Source organism: Acipenser ruthenus, chromosome 2 (assembly GCF_902713425.1).
Source record: "Acipenser ruthenus chromosome 2, fAciRut3.2 maternal haplotype, whole genome shotgun sequence".
Taxonomy (NCBI): Eukaryota; Metazoa; Chordata; class Actinopteri; order Acipenseriformes; family Acipenseridae; genus Acipenser; species Acipenser ruthenus.
Window position 1 is genome coordinate 94,310,584 of NC_081190.1, and position 20,450 is coordinate 94,331,033.

At 37.7% G+C, this 20,450-nt stretch overlaps 1 protein-coding gene across 1 annotated transcript; it reads left to right on the forward strand.

Moving 5' to 3' along the window:
* Window positions 1-2,666: 2,666 nt before the first annotated feature.
* On the forward strand, window positions 2,667-20,105 carry LOC117408490 (lipid droplet-regulating VLDL assembly factor AUP1-like). Its single transcript, XM_034013501.3, has 12 exons — window positions 2,667-2,950; window positions 3,607-3,744; window positions 5,154-5,304; window positions 6,023-6,210; window positions 6,317-6,389; window positions 6,918-6,991; window positions 11,566-11,632; window positions 13,177-13,282; window positions 14,619-14,768; window positions 15,093-15,244; window positions 16,448-16,536; window positions 17,517-20,105. The coding sequence occupies exons 1-12, from the start codon at window positions 2,910-2,912 to the stop codon at window positions 17,566-17,568; spliced, it is 1,281 nt and encodes a 426-aa protein (XP_033869392.1). The 5' UTR covers window positions 2,667-2,909; the 3' UTR covers window positions 17,569-20,105.
* Window positions 20,106-20,450: the final 345 nt, after the last annotated feature.

Here is a 20,450-nt window from a genome sequence, read left to right on the forward strand (position 1 = left end):
CAGGAAGATTGTACCTCCTCCAGAAAAGGGGGGTCGAAGCTTGCACCTGTCTCAATACAGAACGATGCTGTTCTGGCGCTGTCTTCCAGGGAACTTGGAGGAAATTGGAGACTCGCTCCATGAGCGCTCAAACCGAGCTCGATGGAGGGGTAACACCAGTCTCTGAGGCCAGGGTATACTCTGTGACAGTCTGGAAGGCAGGTGGAGGAGGGGAAGGCAGGGCTCCCAACGCTGCAAAGGGCTCAGCTGAGCTGGCTGAGGAAGCCACTCCCGTAAACTTTGCGAGCCTCCTGCGCAGGGTCCGAGGCTGGGACACTGCGCAGATCGAGCAGAACATCTCATCTCCTAGGGCAGAGGAGGCGTGCTGCATCCCCAAGCACTTGACACACAGTAGGTGTCTGTCCTGTGAGGGAAGCATCCCTCCACAGGACGTGCAAGGGTGGAACTTCAACATTGCGATGCACGGAGCATCTGTACTGGGGAGCACTGATGCATCGAGGTCCAGGGGCACCGAGGGGCCGAAGCACAGAGGCTCTGGGGCACTGAGGCACCGAGAGTACTGAAGCAGAGGGTGTCGAAGCACTGAGGTATCGAAGCCCTTGGACTGAAAAGCTTCGAAGCACTGAGGTACTGAGGCTCTGAGTCACCGAAGGTATCAATGCTGGGAGTATCTGAGCACCAAATGCGCCAAAGCACAGAGGTGTCGAGGTTCTGGGGCACTGAAGGCGCCGAAGCACCGAGGCACCGAAGCACCAAAGATATCGATGCAGGGAGCACCTGTGCACCGAAGGTGCCGAAGCACGGAGGCGTCGAGGTATGGAGCACCGAGGATGTCGAAGCACCAATGCACCGAGGGCACTGATGCAGGCAGCGTCCATGCACCGAGGGTGCCGAAGCATCGAGGCGGCGAGGCTCTGGAGCACCGAGGGCACCAAACCATCAAGGCATCGAGGCACTAAGGTGCCGATGCACTGAATGCACCAACGCAGGGAGCATCTAAGCATCGAGGAAGGTGAGGCACCGAGCACCAGGGGTGTAAGCACCGAGGTTACTGGGCCAGGTGTCTAGTCTTACAGCGGTGTGCAGCACAGCCTTCAAACAGTACACAGAAAAAAGAGACAGAAAGAAAGAGAGATCTTTTTTTTTGGACCTACACACCAAAGTGGGTGGTCACTGTATGCAAGTCTACTCTTACAGATCCAGAGGAGGAAGCACACGTTGTATTATTTATTTATTTATTTATTTTAAACTACACACAGACACACACAGCAGAAGCTGAAGGGTAGGGTATTCACACATTTTTTCTTTTTAGGCTGCACACACCGATTGGGCTGGCAAGGTCAGCCCAGCGGCGTCGACTCAATAGCGGGTGCGGCAGAGCCGGGCCCCGGTGGAGGAAGCGTCTCTCTTTTCTCTCTTTGTTGTTGTTTCTCTCTTTGTTGAGTTTCTGATTCCGGGAAGTGGCAAGCCGACTTCCAGCAATAAATTGCTGTGGAATTTAGCAGAAAATTCAAAGTGAGAGCTCTTTTACAAAGAATCAATCACGCAACTGTAGAGATTATTTATACCTACCTTACCTACCTGATTGTGAGAAGCAAAAGAGAATGTGATTACCGCGGAGTGACTACTTCCCTCGGTAAGTGGGACCGAGGACATCGCTCCCCGGAGGGGCCTATCGGCAACTCTGACATAAAATGCTCAATAAATACCTGACCTATGGCAGGCATATACCAAAAGTGGTGTTATTGGTCGTCTTCGAATTGAAGGGCAAGCACACTTTAGTCCCAATTACATTATAAACATGTATTCCCAGCCTGCACATAAACTTTACAGTGTACATACTCAAGTGCCCAAGGTAATACGCAGTAACGTTTTAACCTCTATTTCATAAATAAATTCATAATTTCTGTATTTTCCTCACTGTTTTTGTCTTAAAATGACCTATTAAAGCTTAATGAGCAAAACTCTGGCTGAGGTCCAATAACAAATGTATCTGTTCATGTTTATCTGTTCAATTTATCTCTTCAACTCCACTAAACACTCAATCAATTAATCAACCAATCTTTATTTTATATAGCGCCTTTCATAGTGGACCACCATCACAAAGCGCTTTACAAGATGCAGTAACACCAAGAAAATCCAGGGGTAAACAGGGGAGTTTACCCACTTTTTTTATTTACCACTACACCACTGATTCCTTCCACATGAGTACTGGTTTTAGCTACAAATCTAATTAGGTCATTTTAGTCTCGGTGTTGGACACAAACAACATATAAAATACATTAACATGTTATTTGAGTTAACTCATTAAAGTTTAAAACGCAATATTGCATTTGACATTGCGTATAATTTGTTATTGTCAGCGTTAACACAGTATCTGTCATTTTTGTCAAATTAGTGAACCCTTTGTGTTCACCAAAAACTGCATGACCGGGTCTTGAGACAAATACCCTTATTGATCGTCTAAAGTTTTGGATGGTCATAATATAACCGGTCCGTGGGTGACAGAAAAATGATTACACATATTAAATTGAATAAACAATCAAGACAGATATTCGATCCCATAATACCTGCTTTCCACTGCTACACCACGGGTCAAGTGACTTGTATTACGCGCTTGATCTGAAAAGCTACAAATAAACAAGACCAAACCTTCACGTCTGTCAATGAACCAAGTGAAAACACGTGATTTCAATCCTTGGGACTGTTCAGGAACTAGACACTTTGGACTACATCGCCCACAACTCTTTGCAGGCCAATGACAAAGCTCCACGCATTTCCAACATGGCTCCTGATTTAGGAAGGGTTACGAGCGGTGAAGAGTAGTGTTGGAATAATCAAAACATAAAAAATAGTATGCATGAAATAATCTTGCCACCACTGGAATCGACTTACAGAAACATTAAGTAATGGCAACTCCAGGAATAGAGCAGCTATTTGACTTACAGAGGTATGTAACGTTTTTTTTTTTTTTCAGTCTCAAACAACAAGACTCGTGTGCAGTCAAGTTGATACACTGTGTTTTTTTTTTTTTTTTTTTAAATTAGAGGTGACTTGGCTAGGTTTTGATGTACTGATAGTATTGGTACTGCCAAACGCGCGGCTTAATCAACAAAAACCCGCAGTATAAATATAGTGTATTTACACAGAAAAATAACGAATACATTGTTGTCATTTAGTGTTTATCGACACAAATTTAACTTGCATGTGATATACGATACGATAGCTTGGTTTGGGTAAGTTGGGATGCAATGTATTTCCCCTTTTGCCATTTCTTTATATGTATATGTATATGTATGTATGTGTGTATATATATATATATATATATATATATATATATATATATATATATATATATATATATATATATATAGAAATACATGTATTGATAATGAAATACATGTATTGATAATGAAATACATGTATTGATAATGAAGTTGAAATATTATGGTTTCCTAAACTAAATGGCGATCTGTAAATAATGTGCAAATACTGATATGAAGTGTAGAACTAGCGCTGTGAAGTGGAAGTAAACTAATGTGAGTGTTACAAATTATGTAGATTTTTAGTCAAGTTCTGAATATTAACCATTATGTATTTTTTTAGGTTGCCAAAGGATGGCTTCCTTTTGCTCCTGTTCTTGCTCTACGCTCCCGTCGGACTGTGTTTGATGCTTCTCAGGTTATTTATTGGCGTCCATGTATTTTTAGTGAGCTGCGCTCTGCCAGATAGCCTTGTAAGAAGGTAAGTTATTCCTCATGTCATACACAATACACACATCAGCAGCATAACTATAAAGGAACGTGGTGCGAAAGCGTTTTTCTATATTGCAGTAATTCTCTAAAGGTTTTCTTAGGCCCCAATTAGTAGTAGGCCACAATTTTGAACTAACTAAAGTTATTTTTAGGTAAGTTAGTCTAGTGCTAGTAAGGGTTTGTGAAACCACCTGTAGGTGTTTATAAACCTTTTGAAGCATTGATAGCGTTCTTGAATGTTGTTGTTTATTGCTGGATCTGGGTGCTTCAAAGATATATTAGGAATCGCGCTCCAAAACTTGTTTGCTTCTTTCTAATTATTTTTTCCCCAATGTAGCCGGCTACAGTCTTTTCTGTTCCCATCATGGGATAATTAACCTAAATAAATTATAACGTTTTGTGATATTTAGATAGTCAGTGGTTGATTATCCTGCCTAATGACAGGTTCGCCTTCTAATGTAGCCTTGCTTGTGATTTGAACAACTGAAGTTTCTATTCTGTGCTGATGTGGATGCTGTTTCACAAGCCAACGGGCCGCATGCAATAATACCATTGCGTACGGGACCCCTAAGCAGAGACTCTTGCTGTACCTACTTATTGCAACCTGATACACTTGCGCATACAGACACACATTCATCTTCATACTACTCCACACACAGTAAATGCAATTGCCTATGGTAAGTTAAGTGTGTTATATTATAATTACCATTTTAGCAGGATGCTTTCTTATGATTACTACTACAGTACTACTAAGTCTCACCAGAGGTGGAATAGATTATGTTGCTTATTTGACTTGGTCAAACTATGCATGCCTTAGCAACATGTTTTAGACTCTGCTTTCCTATGGAATGGAATTTAATTTAATTAAATGGCAAATATCTGGCAAAGTTTTTCAAAGGATTTTTGCCATGAATTCAATGTTTTTTATGGGTGTAATTTATTTATATTGTCAGACACCAACAGCAGTCTAGAACATAATGAATATCAAATGTTATTTGATTAATCAAAAGAGACATTACAATTATATGATTAGTGGCCAGAGTTGCTGCTGTGCATAATGTTCTTGCTTCAATGAGATTGTCAGTCAACAGGTTTCTGAAGTGTGACAGGTCAGTGTTATACAATCCAGTGGTCTTGCATTATTTAGTCCTACCACACCACTATGTGTTGATTTAAGATTCAGAGATACTGTAGTCTGTTGAGTTTATCTAAACAGTAGTGGATCTAAATATGACTCCTTTTTAAAATATTAGGAGGGGCTATCACTCTGGCTTTTCACTTTTAAGGACACAAATACTTTAAGAGCTTCTGGATTTAAAACCTGCATTCACAAGGCACATGCTCACAGTATACATTCTCCTCATAAATATCCCTTCTGTGACCCCTTTTGTGTTACAGATTTGTTGTCCGGGTTATGTGCTCTGTTATGGGAGTGTTTGTTAAGCAGAATGATTCTAGTCTGAGGGACAAGAATGTAAAAGTGTACGTCTGCAATCACGTGACACAGTTTGATCACAACGTAATCAACCTCCTGACATCTTGTAACACAGTAAGTACAGCATGCTTTTTTAATTACATTTTTATATTAAATATTTATTTGATTCTTTCAGCATGGGTTATAAAACAAGTTATAAAATGCTTTGCAAAATAGTGTGTTGTCACCAAAACAGCAGAAATACTGCCGGCACCAATATATTATTTATTTTATTAAATAATTATTATTATTATTATTTTATTTCTTAGCAGACGCCCTTATCCAGGGCGACTTACAATTGTTACAAGATATCACATTATACATTATTTCATATTATACAGATATCACATTATTTTTACATACAATTCCCCATTTATACAGTTGGGTATTTACTGAAGCAATCTAGGTAAAGTACCTTGCTCAAGGGTACAACAGCAGTGTCCCCCACTGGGGATTGAACCCACAACCCTCTGGTCAAGAGTCCAGAGCCCTAACCACTACTCCACACTGCTGCCCTATTACTTTAACTATCAACTGTGGCACCCCAATACTGTATTTCTTACATTTGTAAGTAAAGGGTTAATATTTCTTACCTTGTTCTGCAATATTGTTCAAACTGCCTGTTAATATGATGATCAAAACTTTTCCACATCCATTTTACTGCATGTTTACAAGCCATTCAATTAGATTATTGTTCACAAAAACTCTCAATTCTAGATTTTTTTTTTTTTTTTTAATGTATCTAATGTTGTGCTGCTTTTAGTTGTGCTAATTTTAATATTTGTTTTTGTAGCCCGTGTTGGATGTCTCTCCTGGCTTTGTTTGCTGGGCCCGGGGGTTCATGGAGTTTGGCCTCACCTCCAGCAGGTCTGAAAGGGCAGAGTCACTCAAACAGTACTGCTCAGTGCAGGGCAGCCTGCCTCTCTTGCTATATCCAGAAGAGGAAACCACAAACGGCAAGACTGGCCTCCTCAAATTTAGGTAAATATAAATGTCTCTCTTTCCGGGTTTTTCACAATGTTCTCTTTTAAATTAAGACAGGATGTCAGAGGTAACATTCTTTTCCTTGTTTTCTTTTCTGTTTCAGTTCCTGGCCCTTCTCTGTTTCAGACTCTGTCCAGCCTGTGGCTCTGTCTGTCAAAAGGCCTTTTATACCAGCGGTAATAGTACTTTTTATATACACCAAGTTCAAACAAACAATAAACATATCAGCTTTGAAGTATTGCATATAGAGCATAACACAGGCATCTTAAATGGAAAACTACAGACAGCAATTTTGTTGTCAGGCTTTTGGCCCTAGATTAACTAAGTTTAAGGTATGATTCAAGCTTTTGAGTTGGAGAATGTGATGGCAGGTGTATTTCTGTGCACACTAGTCTACAAAAAAGTAAAAACATAGCCAGACATTTATCTCTTCATGAAATCAATCTCGTTTTTAATCAGTCTGTCCTCGCCCAGTGTGTTCCTCTGTCAGCACGAGTTGATTTTTGACAGTAGTGAATGATGTGTTAATGAAAGGTGTTTGTGAGTAATTATGCTTGATACTTCCATGATGGCCTTCTGATTAGAACATGCTTCCAAGTGCATGTTTGCCTCCAAACTTGGACATTGTTTACTGTCAAGGTCATAACATTTTACACAGCTTGTCATCGGTTAACATGCCCTGAACCCTGTTTTGTTGAATTTAGAATGTTGAAGAGTCCTCCTGGATTTTAGAACTGCTGTGGACCTTGTTCATCCCTTTCACAGTGTATCAAGTAAGGTACTAACTATTACTGACTTATTATTATTATTATTATTATTATTTATTTCTTAGACGCCCTTATCCAGGGCGACTTACAATTGTTACAAGATATCACATTATTTATACATACAATTACATTATTTTTACATACAATCACCCATTTATACAGTTGGATTTTTACTGGAGCAATCTAGGTAAAGTACCTTGCTCAAGGGTACAGCAGCAGTGTTCCCTACCTGGGATTGAACCCACAAACCACCGGTCATGAGTCCAGAGCCCTAACCACTACTCCACACTGCTCTCCCCCACCCACACTACTATTACTGGTGTGGGTGGGGGATAGCAGGGTAACCTGGCAGCCATGTCCTCTTATTCCCTTTGGACACCTGCTAATAAAGGAATTTTCGATTAACATAAAATAAAATATACCAGTTTACATTTCACTTGCAGTGATGTCCTATGAGGCAAAGACTGCTTAATTAATACTAAGTGGTGATGTAAGTAATCCAAGAGGAGAGACTTCAATTCACATAGGCTTGTTTGACAGAGGGTGTATTCTTCTGAGCATTGGACAACTTTTTGTAAAGCAGTTGAATACAACCAAATACTAAAATTAAAACAAAGTACAGTGGTATCCACAGTCAGGTATGAAAATGTCAAAAATGCTGCGGTTCTCTCCGTGATAAAACTGAAGTCAGTGCGATATTAGGGATGGTAATTTTAAACATATCAACTCTAAAGAAGTGTTTAAACGTTTATTTAATATGCTAGATGTATAATCGGTCACGTGACAAATTTCACCAATGTATTAATTTTAGTAATTTATTATCCTATAGTGTCAGTCCGTCTGGTATCCGCCTGCTCTGGTGCCACAGTAAGGGCAGATATATTAAAAAGGAAGGGGTTTGGCAATTGCCTCCAAGTAGCTTTTCTAATTGGCGCAACAGAAAGATTGACACTGGGGTGGGTTGTATTCTCTGTCGATCTGGCGCTTCATTGGTGCACTCTGTTTTTCATGCTGTAGTATGTGTGGTATGGTCCAGTCCACACAGGGTAGTAAAGTTAATGACCAGCGTTTCTTCTGAAGGTTGTTATTTTTAGTAAAATGGCATCTCTAAACAAAAGAACAAAGCAAAGCGACGTTTCAAAGTATTTTGAGGAACTGGACGAGAGACCCGTGGTATGTAAATAATTATGCCAAACAAAATTGCAGCACCACAAAAACATGTTCAATGCTTTACCATTTGAAATGAAAACATTCAGAAATGTGGGTGGAGTTACTGATGATAAAGTACCTTGCTCAAGGGTACAGCAGCAGTGTCCCCCACCTGGGCTTGAACCCACGACCCTCCGGTCAAGAGTCCAGAGCCCTAACCACTACTTCACACTGCTGCCTTTATGTAAATCGTTTATTTTTAAACAATGTCCTTGATATATCTAATTTAACAGAAGGGGATATTAAAAAAAATATATGGATTTCTCCTTTGTGGCACCGATCCCTGAACAGCATTGTTAATATAACAATGTATTAGATTCTATTGATTTTTTTTTTTTAATTGCATGCAGGACAGCCGCTATAAGATCATTACCTTTATTAAAAATGTGAATCTACTGGATAATCAATTAATGCCCATAAATTAGGCTAACCAATCAAAAATTTGAATAGTGATAGCCCTAATTTCAATATATACTTTGGTGTCTGTGTTCTTTTTTTTTTTTTTTTTTAAACTAAGTCTTTGTGATGTTAAAACGTTATTTGCTTATTTGGGGTTTCTTTGCTTAGAAAATTCTAACCAGGGCTGTCAGTATACATCATAATGTTATATAAAAATGTACCAAAAGCACATCCCTATGCGATATGCAGCTGGATGGTGTTATCTGACTAGAAACTGGTTTGTTACAGATTTACTACTGAAACAGTTTTGTCTGCGGATGTGACACACTGCAGCTTGTGAATATCAAAAGTGCAACGCTTACATTGAGTTAGTCATTTTATACTGTGCTGTACGATTCTAGTAACAGCTCAAATTAACAGAATTTTGAACAACAATCTGTTCAGCTAAAAATGGGTATGCACACGACAAAGCATAAATAAATATGCTCATCTGATGATTCCTTTTTTTTGAGTATATGCAACCCACAGTAGTTGTAAATACATATTCATCATTTATTTTCATTTACCGTGCAGCAGTGTGCGCGTTTAAGCCTGAGAAGTAATGAATGGATTTCCTAACGCATTTCCCAAGGGTGACAAAAGTCGACAATGTACAGTAAGAATTAAAATTCAGGACTACTAGTGAGTGCAATAATTCCTTATATTTTATGTATTATTGTGTCTATCTAGTTTAACTGTTGTATGAAATTTGTTTTGCTAGTTACACGAAACTAGCAAAACTATTTAAAAAAAAAAAAAAAAAAAAAGTATGAAATGTATTGTTCCTAGAATTAATTTTGAAGCGCACTGAATCAGGTGGCACGTGAACTGCGGGTTTCCTCATCTAAATTATTTCAGGAAATACGGAAAACACGTCTTCGGCAAATATTTTTAAATATTAGAACTTTTCATGACATGAAGTGCCAATGTCCCGGGGCTGGACGCATGTCCAGGTTGGTGGACCTGGGACATTAGCACTTCATTTATTATTTTTTTATTAAAGCCAGCATACAGATTATCCAAAGGGACTCAGTATAACCATCTGTTGCTTTGAACTTTCTGTAGTTTTCTTCCTTCATTCTTCTTTTGCAAGTGTATCCATTAACAGCAAATAAATCCACCATTTGAAATCACGCATGCATACAGGTGGAAAGTGCGGACGTGATAGATTTTGTGGTTTCTTTTTTCCATTTGCGATTCACTTTGAGCTGCTAAAATATTTTTGCACAGTGGTTTGGAGATAATATATAATACCGGTAAAAAATCAGTTTAAGGTCATTATTTTCTTTTACTTTCATTTTTATTTGTGCATTTGAGTTGTCCTGCATACCCCTGTGACCCTTAGAAGTACCCCAGAGGTACATGTATCTCTGGTTGAAAACCACTGGACTACAGTATAGAATGAATATAATAAATATGAATTGTGTTTAATCAGACCTTGCAAAAATACAAACATTACAGTTGTCACTGTTTTTAATGATCATTAATTTACCCGTGCAGCATTATTTGTGGAGTAAAAAAAAAAGAAAGAAAAAAACACATTAAACGGTAAATTCAGCAGGACAGAATTAATTCAGTTGCACATAAACACTGCTTTTGGGAATTCATTTTCACTTACATGCTGTCTTTTCAGTAGCCTCACAGATTTTAAATGGCTACTTAAAGAAATACACAGTGTTCAACTAATATTTTTATTAATTAAAAAGAAGTTGTGTTACTTAGAAAATCTAAATATTTTCCATCGGTTTGAATTTGAACTATTGTGTGCAGAATTGGTTGAGAAACATGATGGTGCTATAAATGTTAAAGATTATATTATGTACTGGCTAAGCAAGTTTTCAGATCACCTCAATTTACTATTCATAATCTGTAGCAAACTGTTCATCTGTTCTGTATTGGTGATACTTTATTAGTACATTTTGATTAGCTCATCAGCTTTACATTAAATAGCAAAATAAATGTGAAGGATAACATTCATGGAACTGCCACTGTTAAATCTGTTTTGACCAAGTTAGCTGCAGTTATTTACTTGGCCACAACGTGCTCCTGCAATACAAGTTTACTGCATAGAGTTTGCAAGCAGCATCTATTACGTGTACAAAAAACAGTGTATTTTATTGTATTTATAAATGCGTGCTTTAAGAATGTACATACCTAAGCTATACAGGGACGGGTGATACGTGTGTGTGTGAGCGAAGAGGTGATGTATTCCCACTTCTAGCTGTTACCCGAATCCTGCATGCTCTGCACATTGGTTTTCCATCCTCAACAACAAAGCCCTTTTCATTATTTTCATACCCAAAATATCCCCCGATGGATGATTTTATCCATTTTGTAGGGGAAATAGGTCACTTTCGTTACTCGTGCGAGTTTGGTTACTGTCCGACATTTGTTTGGCTTGTTTAATTTCAAAACAATGTTTCCTGTGCTGAACACCGCGCAAGGCAGCGCGGCTCATGGGTTTTTTTTTTTTTGGTAGGTTATGGTTTTTAAAAACAGTGGCAGTCTATACCATGGTATACTGTGACATCCCCACTCCAAACCATGTGCCTTTTAGCAACACTCTGAAAATACGCACGATTGGCCGCCACTCTTCCTGCTGGTTTCCTGTGGCAGGACTAATGAAGTGTAGCTGATTTCATTTAGTCAAACAGGATTGCAAAGCTGTGACATTTTTTGCATTGTCACACCGTGACTGTATCGCGACATTTAAATAGCTGGCTCTAGCTACCACTGTACATGTAGAAAATTAGGATTTTTAATGATGCATAAAAGGAAATATGTTAATTTATTTGTCATCTGAAAACTAAAATCGCAAGTTTTCATAAGATGTAAAAACTTTCAGTAGTGGAGCAGTTACATTGCTAGACAAGCTCTGGGCGTGGTGTACACTGTGGCACTGTGCTTTTTGGTGAAGTTGTACTGCCTGTTTCCTCAGGTGGCTCCCTACTGTATCCAGACAAGATGGAGACTCCAGTCAAGAGTTTGGAAATAAAGTCCAGGAGGTAACTAGTTCTGTTGTGAGGGAGTTTGTTCATCTTGACCCCAACCCTATCATTGTATTTGACATAGAACAACCTGTCAAGACCACTACCAACATTGGTGCTAGGGTTGGAACAATATGTTATCAATGATTTCTGTAGTGATTTATATTATTGTAGTTGTAGTATCAGCAGTCGTGTTTCTGATAGTCAAGCTGAAACGGTTCAGCGTCACTGCTGTTCCTCTTTTCCTGTAGACAATAAAAAAAAAGCTGTCTGTCAAATACAGGGTAACTTGTCACTCCACAGGGAAAAAAAATCCTCAACTTTAGAAATGTTTCGGATTTCTTCCATATGAGTAATGTTTCAGAAGGTAGACTGGGATTCAGTTTTGCAAATTGTTACAGTATGCAGTATTGCAACATTTTGACTGCCATATTTTTAAATCTCTGGGAATCGGTTAAACTGCAGATTTTTATTAGTAAAAAAGTTATTACATTCATTACTGTATATTTGTTTCAGCTATTGACTAACATTATTTACAAGACCCAAGATTAACTGCTTTTAGTGATATTTTGTTTATAGGTTTAAAATGTAAGTGTACTGGAGCTGACATCTTTTACTGCATGGTCTTAAATAGTAGCGGGGTTCTGAAAAATATAGCGTTATACGTACCCATGTGTTGCAGACATTTTGAAAAGAGCTTTGAAACAGACTTTATAATTATAATTTATAAGTGTAAAAAGTTGTCAGGATGTTAACCATGAAAAGAAATTACAGGGAGGTTATTTAATCAGTTGTATCAACATGTTGGGACGTGTGATGCTATATTTTCTGGAACCCCGCTACTTACTCTTTTAATGTTCATGATTAAAAATGTTGAAACTGCATTAAACTGACTGATCACACTTGGGGTTGTGTGTACCTAAGCTCAGCAGCTCTATTATACTTTGCTCCATTTGTACAATGCTGGAACATCAATTTTCTTGGCACAGCAGTGAGCAAAGCAGTGAAGCAGAGTGCTGCAACCAAGCAGCTTGTTGATTGCACTCATTTTCAGTTAAGGAACCGTTTATTTTCTGTGTGCTGCCCATTCATTTCATTGTCACAGTATTTGGACAGTGTAGGGGATGTTTTTTGGCTTATTCTGTTAATGCAAAGCTCAAAAAAAATGCTATATATAAAATGATACTGTATTTCACCAGTCGATTGTAAAAAATATATGGCACACATTAGCCACAAAGTGTGTATGTTGTAATAGCCTATATACCACAACATAAATATCCTTTAATTATTTGACTAATTCAGAATTGGTTTTAAAAATGAATCGACATTTCAAGATCCACTGTCCTGGGAGGGAGAGATACTTTGCGGTGTTCCAATCTGCTCACCAAACTCTAATTTCACTCACTCACCTGGGGAATCTGCATTACTGTTAGACTGGTAGAGGATGTTACAGGAACCAGGATGAAACAGAGATGGCTAACACGGCTGCTTAGGCAAACCTTTACCTGCAGTTGTCACTCTTATGAAAAAGCCTGTTTGCACCCCCTTTTTCTTTTTGGCAGCTGTTGGCAGTGAAGCTTGGTGTTGTATCCACGCAGATCACTCGAGCAGATAAAGCAGAGCACCTTAAGAGGAAAAGGCATATTGCACCTCATACAATAAACTCAAGTAAGTACCTATAACTTCTGATCATGTCTGCTGCGAATAAAGAATACTGACGTCGTGGCTTTATTAGACAATTTTTTTTCTGAAGCCATAGCCTTGATGACGGAATTTGGAAAGCATCTTTTGGGTACAAATCATAAATGAATATCTAAACTATAGCTGTTCAAGGCTAGATGATGTGCATTGTCACATCCAACCTGATGCATAACTGCAGTAATAATATAAGTAAAAGAAAATGAAACGACACAATAGTCATTGTAAACCATCTTGAAATAAACTGTGTGGAGTAGCTGGTGTATAGATTACAGCACTCCCCTGGGACATGCGTTGTGGTTGATAGATTTCCATTAAAGGTTTTTGTAGTGTCTAGTATTTTACAATCTCTCGCATTAGCAATTTCACTGACACAGTCTTTACGATGGGGGAGAAACACATTCTATTTTTTTGGCCATTAGGCAAGACATTATGGGGAAATGTACAAACCCTCAAACAGCTTGGGAATAGTTAAGAACCCTTAACCCTTTGCAATTATTCCTCTCAGGTCCTTTGTCGGACTTGGTCCGACATCATTATAGCAACGCAAAAAACGGGTTTCTAGTCGTTTTTTCTCCGGAAAAAGCAAAAAATTCAATTGCCGAGTAGGAGCGACAGTAGCCGAAACAAGTCGGGGGGGGGGGGGAGCGTATCTCATGAATAGGCATACATGGTATCAGGTATCAGATAACGGGGCGGTCATAGTAAACAAGCTGGCTGAGTGCGTCAGCGCACAGAGACTATCATGGACATTTGCAGAGCTTTTTTCAGATGTTATAGTAATAAAATAATGAATTTGATCGCATTATTGAGGAGTTTGGTGATAAAACGAGTGATCCGGAGATGATTGATCGGTATGTACAACTATTATTTTTATTATTATTTATTTCTTACATAGATGAAAGCGATAACGAACGAAAGGGTGTGGTGGGGCTGGAGAAGCCTATGGAGTGCTTTGTTGATTTGCAGGGCCATTTAAACCCGTTTGACTGTGGAAAAAAATACATTTTAAACAGCGCGTCTAAAATTAACTGTGCGTGTGAAAATAAATTGGACCTGTCGCGCCTGACGCGCACTTAATAAATGGACTGCAAAGGGTTAAATTTCTCAATTGGTTTATTTCATTAGATATTTTTTTTTTCTTTGCAGTAAATTGCTTTGGGAATTTAGTCTTTTAATTAAACTTGGTGGAGAGCATCACATATAACTGTAGGTGGGATTGCTTTATGGTCAAGGTTAACTGCATTGTGTGTATGTGTGCTGTGCCAATAAGCAAGCCTAGAAATACGACAATTTCTCTTGGCAGATCAGTCACTAGGTGCGAGACCCAGGACTATCTCTTTGGGGTTTATGGCTAGTAACTCGATGATGGAAGACATGAGGATTTCTGGGATGGTTCAGCAGGTTAAGGAAGTGCTTCCACATGTTCCCCTGGGCGTCATCAAGAGAGATCTTGGTATATACATTCTTATTTGCATCTTCAGCTTTTGAATGGGCAGCCAGTTAACCACAGTTCCTCAACAGGGGATACATATCCCCAGTGGTGTATCTAGAGAATCCTCCATCCAATATTTAAATGCTGTTCTTTTACAATAAAACTTGAAAAGAATGCTGTCAACACCTTCTTTCATGTCATAAGAGCTTAACTTTGTGTGTCAGTGTAGTTATGAAAAATTACTAACACACAGCCTTTGTTAGTAGCAGGTGATTTTGGAACTAAAAAAAATTGCTATAATTCAGCCTCAAAAAATGTTTTTATATTTGCTTCTATCTGAAACAGTGCAAACAAACTGCGTTGACACGACCATCGCTAACCTGTTGGAGGGAGCAGAGGAAATGAATTCCGGCTCTTCTGGTGGATCGAGTGTGGCCGCTATCCAGACTAGTTCCTTGAATGCCATTGGAGCCACAGCCTCCGCTCCTGCTTTGAAGGTAATGTACTGCCTTGTTGTGAAATATAAATGCCAGGGCAGTATACCATAAAACTTCAATTAAATGCTGGTGTTTTATTTACAATATTTGCCAGAGACCGGCGTTTATATTGGATCTGTAGCTTCACATGCTTCATGTGGTCATTGAGAAGCCGCTAACACACAACCTTGCAGCGACGTCGTAACTCAATTTAAACATTCCAGGTCCACAGGAAAAGAAAAGTTGTGTCAGTGAGAACGAAGTAACAGTTTTGTGTTATAACAAAATTACATTGTGTTGTACACCCTCAAGTATAAAACGAAAGTATTGTTACGGTCTTTTTATATGCTCTGGTTAACAAGGATGGTAGCCTATGCAAAAGAAAATGAACAAGCAGAAGCACGAATTTGTATTTAAAAACGGAATTAGATCTACCATTGTTGTTAATTTAATAAGTGGTTAAATCCACTAAGATAGCACAATAATACAAACTACTAAAATGTTTTTGAAAATGAACATTAAAAGAATTAAGTATCATTATCAAAAATAATTTGTTTAATCTCAAACTTGTACATTAATACAACAAAACACGTTACAATACACCAAGAGGTTTGTATCTGGCCTACTTTCAGCACACTTAAAATTATCAACTTTTAATTATGTAATAACTGCATTAAACAAATATGCATTACATGTAGGCCTACCTTAAATTACATTTTCTATTATTTATTAATCCTAAGTGACTTTCATCGCTGTCACTTTATTAGCAGTTAATTATGCTCAAGCTCCTCCTCATCTTCCTCCGCTTCAATGGCAATGACAGACCTGGCGTTTATTTACAATATTTGCCAGCAGACCTGGCGCGTATTGGAGACAGGCGATTATTTGAAGTTTTACGTTATATAAAGAGCACACACTGTTTGACCTTGATCAAGAAATGCATTTTCTCCATTCCACATCATTCCCATTGGGAATGCCTAGTGGAGATGAATGAGTCTGTACGTATTTATGTCACAGAGTTTTGCATATGTGTATAGAACTGTAGACACTTGATGAAATTAAATTTTAATGAGCGTATTCCAATCTGGGGTTATATTTTGGCGTATATGTCAAACATTTTCATGTGCATGTTGAATTTACAGGACGGGGGGAAATGTGAATGACAAGCCTGTTCATGTTGCACTGAATCAAAACAAATGACTAAATCCGTTTGTTTCTTGACAGCCTGCGGCTGAATCATTTGGGAGATCTACAGCTGACAGACACATGTCGCTGCAAGATAGGAAAGAGGCCCTGTACGAATATGCAAGAAGGTATGATACATGGTTAAGGCTGGATTTAATTTTTTCATGGATTTCACGGTTTCCATGAAATTAACCCATTGTTGTGTAATACGTAGTTCCCCATGAAAATTCCCATTTCGTAAAGAATAGTACAAATATACTTTCTTTAGCATTGAAAACAGCAAACATTTGTCTTCTTGACCCACTACACTGCATTTAGGAACCTGGCAGCTGGTTTAGTTTGCTTCCGGTAAATGATTGAACACACTGCACAGAGCTGCACAAGTTTTTAAATGTCTTCAATGAAAAAGACACCAGCTGCATCAAAGGTTGGAAATATTTCTGCTAAAGATCGCACTGTCCAGTACAAGAAGGGGACATTTCACGTGTCTGCTGTTTTTACATTTTATTTATGTTTTTATTTGTTAATTCACTGATGGTAAAAAACAGATGTAATTGAAAGGTGAACATAAATGCAATATTCTACAATTAAGTATTACTGTTTTTCAGTTAAACATTTAAATATTTAGGAATATTTGCTGTATAATCTCTCTACAAAAAATTATCAATTTTCAATGGGACTAATTTTTTTCTGCTTTAATAAATATAATTGTAAAATATCTTGAAATACCTATTTTTAGACACTGAAATGTCACATGATGTATTTTGGATATGGGTAGCTGATGAACTTTTCCTCACACTGGTTTGCCAAAAGCTCAAATATGCCTAACTAAGCTCACAGTAAAACCCAAATGTCTCAAACCAATGGGAGTTATATTTCCAGAAAACCTGTATAGCCCTATATACCTTTTATATGCAAAGCCAATGTTCTAGTTTTTACAGAGTTAAGGGTTTACTCTTGGTATTGGCTGTAATATTTGTATACAATAATAAATGTGAAAAATTAAGTACTATGAACAGAGGGGTAAATTAATTATTTTGTATAACATGCATGCACAGGGTGACTGTGTATGCTATTTCAGACATGTACTTTTCTGGTTTCTTTGCAGACGTTACATAGAAAAACATGGACTCAATCAGCAAACGCACAATACCCAGTGATGTAAAGAGAAGAGGGTCGAAAAATACGGATTAATTTGTGTGGAAAGACAGACGTTATTGTCAAAGGATTTTAATAAACTGGGGAGCAGACTTCATGTCTGTTCATGTTCATGTAAACAAGTGTGACAAGTGTCGTTTTGGGGGAGGTGGGGGGGGGGGGGGGTTGGAACAATAAAATGGAGGTGGTTCTTAATTTTTTTCTGTAAGAGAAATGATTACATTTTTGGTAAAAAAGTGATCTAGTTAAAGTGATGCATTGTGTGTGTGAGATACGCACCCGTGTAGTCAAAAGTTTACATACCTCAATGGAAATTTTATAACTTCTAGAAACTTCTAAAAAACAAAATTATAGGAAAACTTATTTATTTCAGCAATTTTTTTTTTTTCAAAACCCCAAAAAATGCTAATTGAAAAGTATTCATACCCTGACAAGGAAAATGAAATTAATAGCTAATTGAGGCACCTTTAGCAATAATAACTTTTAAATGATTAAGATATTTGTCAACAAGCTTTTGGTATGATTCTTTAGTGATTTTGACTATTCTTTAACGCAAAATTGTTCCAGTTCATTAAAATTCCAAGGACTTCTCTTGTGCACAGTCTTCTTCAACTCATACCAAAGATTCGCAATCTGATTTAGATCCAAAACTTTGATTTTATTCTTCTTTAACCATTCTGAAATAGATTTGTGTACTTTTGATCATTGATGGAACATCCATTTGCGCTTTAAACCAAGTTTTGTAATGGAGGGTTTCAGATGATTGACTAATATCTTTTGGTATGCTATGGAATCCATTTTACCATGTATTGGAGCTAAATTTCCTGTGCCATTAGAGGAAAAAGCCCCATAGAAGGATATTACCACCTCCATGCTTGACAGTAGGTATGGTGTTCTTTTTCTTTGTACGCCTCACCAGACTTTTTCCAAACGTAACAACTATCAGCGTGACCAAATAGCTCAATTTTTTGTTTCATCACGCCACAAAACCTTAGACCAGAACTCCTATCCATCATTCAAATTCCATTTTGCAGACTTTAAGCAATTGTCTGTGTTTTCCTAAGAGTGGCTTTTTCCTTGGCTTTTGACCATTGATACATTCACCATGCAATACTCTACCTATGGTTGAAATGGAAACCCCAGTCCCACTTGCAGCCAATTCACTTTGAATAGGTTTGGTAGTCAATCTCAGATTGATATTAACCTTCCTCACAATTCTTCTACTTGTTCTTTGGTGAAAGATTGAGGGAGCGTTATGACAGTACCATGAGTCTTGTACTTCTTGATAATAGAAACAGTAGTTGAAATTGGGATACTCAAATATTTGGAAGTCTTATCTTCTCCAGCTTTATGACAATAAATAATTTTCTGCATAAGGTCTTCAGGTAGCTCTTTACTTTTTCCCATATTGATTTATTGGTAATGACAGCAATCATCCTATGCCTAACCCTTTTATACTGTTCAATACAGAGTATGAATACTTTCGAATTAGCATTTTGAGTTTTGAAAAAAAATTGCTTAAATCAATAATTGTTGACATATTTCTTGTAAATCTTTTCTTCATCCACAAAATCAAAACTTTTAGAAATTATACATTTCCATTGGGTTATGTAAACTTTTGACTACAATTGTGTGTGTATAATTATATATATATTTTTTTACCAACTTAAGGGTGGTTTAAAAAATATAAAATGCAGAGCTTGTTTTTATTTTAAAGCCATGACATTTTTGTAAATTCCTTATATTGAATTAAGTATTGCAATAAATTAGTGTCAGCAATTTGTATGACTGATAACTGCATTATATCTCCCTAATATTAACCCTGTTACACTTCTGTAGCGGCAGGAAGATTATTTTCCTGTGTTTGTTTTCATGCTGCTACATGAAGTATACCTGGCAAACTACATGCACCAATGTGTGTGTGTGTAAAAATAAGAAAGCTTTGTTATGAAGGTAGCTGTAGCTTTACATGAAATGTAGCAAGTAAAGTGTGTGTCATGGGCTATACCTTAGTGTAGATGTTCAGTGCCACCTTCCAAAAAATTTAATTCATAGTTTACTAGAACAAAGGTTTTAAAGCACATTTGTATTGGTGGTCTGGGCCCTTTGCAAACTACAGCTATGGCCAAAAAAAACAATATGAACATAATTTGGATATTTTATTTATCATACAATCAGAAACTACAAAATTGTATCAAGTGTCTCCTGGAAGCCATAATAGCACAAATGTTTTGAAATGTCAAATTTTTTGCTAAATATATGAAATTACAAAGTGGTATGTAATTCAATATGTTAACGTAACATTATTCAGCAGTTTTCATTTGACTTTATGAAGCTAAATTTGTTAATTCTATAGGGTGATGCAAAACTTTTGGCCATAGTTGTACACTTGGATCAAGTTTGCTGTACAACTTTCCAAAAAAACTTCCGTGTTTGTTCCTAAGAGCTTGTTATTGTATATACTCGGTGGCATATGATAGATTAAAATGCACTCTTAAGGGACTTCAGCAGATCCTGAATAAATTGTGTAGTAATGTTATTTAAATGTCAAACTGCAGTGTTTTCGCATTTATAATTGAATTGGCCACTGTTTACGATACCGATGCTGGAATGCTGTCAGTCCAGCGCAGGGGTGCACAGCGACAGCCATTGCAGGCCAGGGCAGAATCCAATCCAAGCTTTTATCAGCTCCATAGCTGTATTACTTAATGGCTGTAAGTTAACATTACTGTTGTTGTGGTGGTGGTGGTGGGTGTGTGATTTGGCAATATTTGACCATTCTTCTTTACGAAACTGTTCAAGCACTCTTCAAGTCATGCCACAAATTTTCGATTAGATTTAGGTCGGGGCTCTGACTGGACCACTCAAGGACATTTACGTTTTT

What these genes read in the sequence shown, in the direction of transcription:
- LOC117408490 (XM_034013501.3), top strand. Translation starts at nt 2,910, where the DNA reads ATGGCAACTCCAGGAATAGAGCAGCTATTTGACTTACAGAG. An exon ending in CAGCTATTTGACTTACAGAG is followed by an intron (nt 2,951 to 3,606) that starts GTATGTAACGTT and finishes GTATTTTTTTAG; the next exon opens with GTTGCCAAAGGATGGCTTCC. An exon ending in TTGGAAATAAAGTCCAGGAG is followed by an intron (nt 11,633 to 13,176) that starts GTAACTAGTTCT and finishes TCTTTTTGGCAG; the next exon opens with CTGTTGGCAGTGAAGCTTGG.